The 7503-nt window shown below is 50.4% G+C and overlaps 1 protein-coding gene across 6 annotated transcripts in view; it reads left to right on the top strand.

Annotated features, from left to right (window-relative positions):
- Positions 1–7503, top strand: part of L3MBTL1 (L3MBTL histone methyl-lysine binding protein 1) — a 46150-nt gene that overhangs the window by 2440 nt on the left and 36207 nt on the right. For 5 of the 6 annotated variants that reach the window (XM_037743353.1, XM_017542230.2, XM_037743355.1 and 2 more), the window contains exons 2-7: positions 3699–3844; positions 4040–4263; positions 4837–4978; positions 5217–5367; positions 5500–5623; positions 6284–6368. In XM_037743353.1, the coding sequence (XP_037599281.1) occupies positions 3709–3844; positions 4040–4263; positions 4837–4978; positions 5217–5367; positions 5500–5623; positions 6284–6368 (862 nt within the window). In that variant the 5' untranslated portion in view covers positions 3699–3708. Of the gene's footprint in view, positions 1–3698; positions 3845–4039; positions 4264–4836; positions 4979–5216; positions 5368–5499; positions 5624–6283; positions 6369–7503 lie in introns of those variants that run through there. The other variant, XM_037743356.1, reaches the window with a different exon arrangement.

Below are 7503 nucleotides of genomic sequence, written 5' to 3'. Positions count from 1 at the left end.
TCCTGCCTCAGCCTCCGGAGTAGCTGGGATTACAGGCATGTGCCACCATGCCCAGCTTTTTTTTTTTTTTTTTAGGACTCACTCTGTCGCTCATGCTGGAGTACAGTGGTGTGATGTTGGCTCACTGCAACCTCCACTTCCTGGTTCAAGCGATTCTCCTGCCACAGCCTCCCAAGTAGCAGGGATAACAGGCGTGTGCTACCATGCCCACCTAATTTTTTGTATTTTTAGTAGAGATGGAGATGGGGTTTCACCATGTTGCCCAGGCTGGTTTTGAACTCCTGGCCTCAACTGATTTGCCCACCTTAGCCTCCCAAAGTGTTGGGATTATAGGGGTGAGCCATAGCGCCTGTCCTGCCCAGCTAACTTTTGTACTTTTTGTAGTGATGGGGTTTCACCATGTTGGCTGGTCTCCAACTCCTGAGCTCAAACTGATCTACCCACCTTGGCCTCCCAAAGTGCTGGGAATTCAGGTGTGAGCCACCATGTCTGACCTAACTCTATTTAAAGGTATTTCAAATGGTACAAGTACCATTCAGCTGTTCAGAGCAAACAAATTGGAATTGATATTCAGGAAATTATGTTTTATACTTTTTTTTTTTTTTTTTTTGAGGTAGAATCTTGTTCTGTTGCCTTGTCACGCAGGCTGGAATGCAGTAGTGCGATCTTGGCTTACTGCAACCTCCACCTCCCGGGTTCAAGCGATTCTCTTGCCTCAGCCTTCCAAATAGCTGGGATTACAAGTGCCTGCCACCACGCCCGGCTAATTTTTTTGTATTTTACTAGCAATGGGGTTTCACCATGTTGGTCAGGCTGGTCTTGAACTCCTGACCTTAGGTGATCTACCCATCTCAGCCTCCCAAAGTTTTGGGATTACAGGCGTGAGCCACTGAGCCCAGCTAATTTTTTTTTTCCTTTAGAGACAGTATCTTGCTCTGTTCACTTGCTATTTGTTTATTGTCAGAGACAGGGTCTCGTTATGTTGCCCAGTCACCTAGACTGGAACACAATGGTGAGATCGTGGCTCACTGCAACCTTGGCCTGGGCTCCAGCAATCTTCCTACCTCAGCCTCTGGAGTAGCTGGACTACAGGCATGTACTGTAACACCTGGCTAATTTTTATTTTTAAATTTTTTTATAGAGACAGGTTCTCCCTGTGTCGCCCAGGCTGGTCTTGAACTTCTGGGCTCAAGCAGTCCTCCTACCTCGGCCTCCAAAGTGCTGGGATTAGAGGTGTGAACCACTGCATTGGGTCCATACAGTGTTTTTTTGTTTGTTTGTTTGTTTGTTTTTTGAGATGGAGTCTTGCTCTGTCACCCAGGCGGGAGTGCAGTGGCGCAATCTCGGCTCACTGCAACCTCCATTTCCCGGGTTCAAGCGATTCTCCTACCTCAGCCTCCCCAGTAGCTGGGATTACAGGCACATGCCACCAAGCTGGCCCCATGCAGTGTTTCCTATTAACAAGTTCAAGTTACTGAAATCCAACACAAGTACTTATTAAGCACCTACTGTGTGCCAGGTACTAAGTGTTGGGGATATAGCAATGAACAAGACAGTCAGCATTTATGTGGAGATGACTGATCAAACACAAAAATAAATGAAGATCACTGTTGATTATACTGAAGGATGAGCAAGAAAGAAATACATAATAGTAACGAGACAGATAGTGGTGGAATGGGGTAAGGGGTGTGCTGCTTTTCCTTGGTCAGGCTGGGGTTGATGGCTCACACCTGTAAACCCAGCACTTTGGGAGGCCAAGGTGGGTGGATCACCTGAAGTCAGGAGTTGCAGACCAGCCTGGCCAACATGGTGAAACCCCGTCTCTACTAAAAATACAAAAATTAGCTGGGCTATGTGGTGTGCACCTGTAATCCCAGATAGGAAGCTGAGGTAGGAGAATTGCTTGAACCTGGGAGACAGAGGTTGCAGTGAACCAAGATGGCACCACTGCACTCCAGACTGGGCAACAGAGCGAGACTCTATCTCAAAAAAAATTTTTTTTAATTGCTTGGTCAGGAAAGACCTCTTCTGAGGAGGTGACTATTGAGTTGAGGCCTGGAGGATGGGAAGGAGCCAGTCAAGCAGAGAGCCTGGGGAAGGGCATTCCATGGGGACAAACAGCAAGGGCAAAGGCTGTGACGTGGGAATGTTGGTCAAGCAACAGAAGCAAACCAGAGTCTGTTGAGTGGAGAGAACAGGGGAAGACTGGTGAAGGATGAGGCCAGAGAGAAAAGCAGGAGTCAGATTTTCTAGGGCAAAGCACTTTGATTTTACTGTAAGGGCCATAGAGAGCCATTGAGGAATTTAGATGGAGAAATGATGTGATTTGGTTTATGTTTTTAAAGCCTTTTCTTACTGGAGAGTAGATTGTAGGGGTGCAGGAAAGGAAGCAGGGAGATGGGTTGAAGGCAATTTCAGAAGTCCAAAGAGAGCTGACATTGGCTGGGACTAGCATGGTAGCAATGGAGATGGAGAGAAGTGGTTAGACCTTCACTGTGTTTTGGAGGTAGCACTGACAGGCCAATTTTAATACGTATAAAGCTGTGCTGTCCAATAAAACAGTCATGGCTACTGTCGTTATTTATTTATTTATTGTCAGAAACAGGGTCTTGCTATAGGCATAGCTACTGTTGCTATTTGTTTATTGTCAGAGACAGGGTCTTGTTATGTTGCCCAGGCTAGCCTCAAACTCCTGGACTCAAGCCATCCTTCCATGTCAGCCTCCAGAGAACTTGGGACTACAGTCATGCACCACTGTACCTACCTACCGGTCACTATTTAAATTTAATTAAAATAAAATAAATTCAGTTCCTCAATCATAGCCCATTTCAAGAGCTCAGCAGCCACATGAGACTCGTGCCTATAGTGTTGGACAGCTTAGGTACTGGACATTCTCATTATCACAGAAAATGCCAGACAGTGCTAGTAAGGCATGTAGGAGAGCGGTCAATACATTTTAGGTGCTGAATAAATAGATATTAAGTATATTCTTTGTATCTCTAGGTCTTTGTCTTTACCTATTGAAAGAACTCTATTAAATGCTTCTACTGCCTTTGCTTTATTAAAACAAAATCACATACTGACTTGACTGCATTGTCATACACTACATTTTCATGCTCTTCAGATGCATACATTTGTTCAACAGATGTTTGACTGCCCACCCTGTGCTTGGGGTTGGAGGGAGTGGTGGACAGGGCCATAAAAGAACATGATCAGGAAAGATCCCACCTCCCAGGAAGATGAACCCTGTAAGGGTGAAGGAAAACCTGATACTTAAGGTCTCTGAATCCCCAGAGGGAGGATGGAGTGATTCTAGTGGGGATAGAGGTGGGGTCAAGAAAAAGTGAGTTTGGATGTGGCCTGGGCTATGTTCTGAAGACAATTGCAGACAGAACCTTGACCTGAGTCATGCTCCCCAGAGTCAGTTCTGTACATTACAGTTTACAAAGTACCCTCATATATGCCACCCTGCCCATCCTTACAGAGTCTGGGGAGGTGCAGGGCCTGGCCAGAACAGGAGCTAGACCTGATGCTGGTCTCTGAAGTTACCCTACTCCCCACAGGGCAGAGGCATTTCTTTGCAGGTTACAGGTTTGAAGGTAGCCAGCTTCTCAAAGAGCCCCATCCCTTCACATCACCATTGCGTCTATAACAAAGGTCCCCATCTGATCACCTTGGGGGCTATGTTTGGCTTGCAGGCCTGACAGGATGGAGGGGCATGCTGAAATGGAGATGCTGAGGACACTGAAGGGGCCGTCTACAGGGGAGGTCAGCGTGCATTTGGTGGCCAGAGACAGCCCCGGTTCTGGTCCTCACCTGCCCGCAACTGCCTTCATCATTCCAGGTGGGTCAAGCTAGGGTAGGAGTCTGGGGAGGAAGAGCATGTCTGTACTTGTTCAAGCAAGTGTGGATCCTGGAGAGGGGATGACCGTTTTCACTCTCCACCTGCCTTCCTTCACATGCCTACACATGCATGGCAGGACTCAGGCAGGGCCACTAGACTTACCCGTGTCGTGTTTATTTGTATATCTGTTTACAGCCAGCTCGGCCACCCTCAGCCTGCCCAGCAGTGCCCTGGATGTATCTTGCTTTCCCCGGGAGCCAATCCACGTGGGCGTCCCGGAGCAAGTGGCAGGCAGCGAACCCGTTCCTGCCACCGTCCTGCCGCAGTTTAGCGCGGGACCGGCCAGCTCCAGCGCCAGCACAGTGCGGCTTCTGGAATGGACAGAGGCCGTGGTCCCGCCCCCTGGGAGCGGCCTGCGGGTCAGTGTCTGTGGGGATTGGCTAAGCTTTGTAAACCACAGCCATGGGGCGGGGCTTGCGGGCCCGGAGGCCGGACCTGAGGCAGAAGTTGGGGAAGCTGGCTAAGATGATGGACCCTAGGGCTGGGCTTTGAGTGAGGGACTCGTTGGGCGAAGCTTGAGTTGAAGCTTTCCAAGGCCCTAGGTACTATGGGGGCGTGGCTTGGAGTGAGGCACTCTGGGACTGGGCCTGTGGGTGTCTGGGGGCGTGGCTTAGAATGGGGCACCCTGATTGGGCGTATGGGAGCCTGGGGGTGTGGCTTAGAGTGGGGTACCATGGGACTGGGCCTGTGGGAGCCTGGGGGCGTGGCTTAGAGTGGGGCACCCTGGGACTGGACCCAGCAGGTGCTTGGGGGCGTGGCCTGGAATGAGGGTTTGGCTAGTATAGCTCGGAGTGAGGCACCCTGACTTGAGTCTTGAGGCCTGCTGAGGGGCGTGAGCTGGCATGAGGCAATGAGAGGGCCATGACACCGACTCCGAGGTGGGTCAAGGGCCCATACGGAAGTCGCGATCCTCAGACCCTCCCGCGCTCCAGTTCCGGATAAGCGAGTACAAGCCGCTGAACATGGCGGCAGTGGAGCAGCCCCCGACCCCCGAGCTGCGGCGGGAAGGCGTGACCGAATACAAAGATGGCGGGGTCCCGGCTGGAGATGACGAGGCGGGTCCCCGACAGCCGGGTAGGAGCCCTGCTCCCCAGGCCCTGAGCTGGGCCCTGTGCGGGTGTGGTGAGGCCTGAGCTCCAGGAAGACCGGGGGCGGGGGCGGGGCCCGGGGTGGTCCTGGGGTGGAGGAGGCTGAAGAAGGCCATCTGGTGTGGAGACGGACCAAAGCAGAGGCAGGGCCTGAGGGGGCGTGGGCGGAGCCTGAGTGTGGCTGCGATGGGGAGGGAGGCCTGAGGCCCATTTGGCCCCCGCAGAGGACCACCCCCAGAATCCTCCAGAAGAGCCCTCTCAGGAACCCCCAGAGGATGATAGCACCTGCCAGTGCCAGGCGTGCGGGCCTCAGCAAGCCGCGGGTCCAGATCTTGGTTCCTCTAATGATGGCTGCCCTCAGCTGTTCCAGGAGCGGTAAGGGGAGGAGGTCGCAGCCCTACTTGGTCTGCCTTCAGCCCCCAAAGCCTCATTCCTGTTCAGGGATTAGGAGAGGGGCTGGGTGGTGCAGGGCGGGTGGTTCTTTCCCTAAGGCTGGCCCTCCCTTAGGTCAGTCATAGTGGAGAACTCCTCAGGCTCCACCAGCGCTTCTGAGCTCCTCAAACCCATGAAGAAGAGGAAGCGCAGGGAATACCAGAGCCCATCAGAGGAGGAGTCGGAGCCAGAGGCTATGGTAGGAAGAGGGCAGTGGGGAAGGGAGAGGGAAGCTATAGCCTTGCCTTAATTCCCACTGTCCCCTCCATCAATCCAGGTTATGGAGCTGGGGCAGAGAAGACACTCATAATGACTCACTCATCATATTTTTGGGTTCCATCCTGAGTCAAGTCCTAAACCTGATTGGAGGGAAATGAATTAATCACTCTCCTGATTTTCCAGAGCTCCCATCTCAGTCTAGTGTCAAGGTTAAAACTTGGTCATGTGAACTAGCACCGAAAGTAGTTGTGCAGGCAGCTGGAATACTCCATCACTGGAGTCCAGTGGCTAGGCCAAAGGCCGGGGAACACAGGGCTCTAGCTGCAGAAGCTGGAAGGGACAGAGCATGAATTCTCTTGGGCACATAAGATCACAAAGCAGGTTTTTGTGTACTCAGTTTCTCTACTGGATAACAAGGAGCGTGGTAGTCAGCCTGTTTAATTAGGATGTGCATGCTCACATGAGTCTGTGCTCAAGTGAAAAAGGGTTGTCTGCTGGAGCTGGTGGCCTGGAAGAAATTCTGCCTGTTTGGGTTAGAACACCACATGGCCAGAGAGCCAGGTAGGGGCCAGGATCAGAGGCTAAGGCTTCATCCCAAACCATGAGGACAAGAAGCTGGTATCAGGCTTGCCTTCTACAGGAGAAGCAAGAAGAAGAAAAGGATCCAGAGGGACAGCCCACCGCTAGCATCCCAGAGAGTGAGGAGTGGAGCAGCAGCCAGCCTGGTATGGTGGCCCGTGTGTATGTATTCGTGTGAGGTGTGTATATACCTTTGAAGGTGTGAGGCTGGGAGTGTGGGTTATGATTATGATGGTATGTTGTACATACATAAATGGGCATGAGTTAGTGTGTGTGAAAGAGAGAGAGAGACGGTGAGAGACAGTTTTGGGTTTGTGTATTAGTGTAAATGTGTTCCTGGAGGCTATATTATGTGTTTGTTTATCCTCTATTATCCCGTCATGACTAGGCTCCACCGCCAGGGAGATCTTGGCTCAGTTTTTGAAGACTTGAGTAGCTTTTACTGGTACTGCATGTCATTGCTTCTTACTGGTGGGACAAGCCTGCACTGGTCATTGGTCTGACATTCCTGTTTGGAACCCCATTCTGACTCTTTGATTCTAGGAAAAATGGAGCAGAGATCATTCATAGCTCCAAGGCTCAGGCCTTCTCTATTACCATCTCCACATTCTTATGTGACAACTGGCAACTGTAGCTAAGTAGCATTGTCACACTTGTAATCACATAGATACTATGTAGCAATTTGTTTAATGTTTCTCTTCCTCCCTCAAAACCATCAACATAAGGATGGAATCTGGTTTTTTTTTTTTATTTTCTAGAATTTTTTAAATTAAAATTTTTAGAGGGTGACAGGGTCTTGCTCTGTTGCCCAGGCTGGAGTACAGGGGTGCAAACACAGCTTACTGAAGCCTTGACCTTCTGGGCTCAAGCAATCTTCCCGCCTCAACATCTTGAGCCGATGGGATGACAGGTGCATGCCACTATGCATGACTAATTTTTTAAAATTTTTTAGAAATGGGGATCTTACTCAGGCTGGTCTCTTTTTTTTAGAGACAGGGTCTCGCTGTGTTGTGCAGGCTGGAGTGCAGTGGCTATTCACAGGCTCGATTCCACTACAGATCAGCCCAGGAGTTTTGACCTGCTCTGTTTCTGACCTGGGCTGGTTCACCCCTCCTTTGGCAACCTGGTGGTGCTCAGGCTGGTCTCAAACTCCTGGGCTCAAGCGATACTCCTACCTAGGCTTCCTAAAGTGCTGGGATTACAAGTGTGAGGTACCACACCTGGCTCTCTTTTTTATTTTATTTATTTATTTATTTATTTATTATTATTATTTTTTTTTTT

Source organism: Cebus imitator, unplaced genomic scaffold (genome assembly GCF_001604975.1).
Source record: "Cebus imitator isolate Cc_AM_T3 unplaced genomic scaffold, Cebus_imitator-1.0 Scaffold141, whole genome shotgun sequence".
In the NCBI taxonomy this organism is placed as follows: domain Eukaryota; kingdom Metazoa; phylum Chordata; class Mammalia; order Primates; family Cebidae; genus Cebus; species Cebus imitator.
Note: the sequence above shows the minus strand (reverse complement) of the source record. Positions and strands in the feature narration are given on the sequence as shown.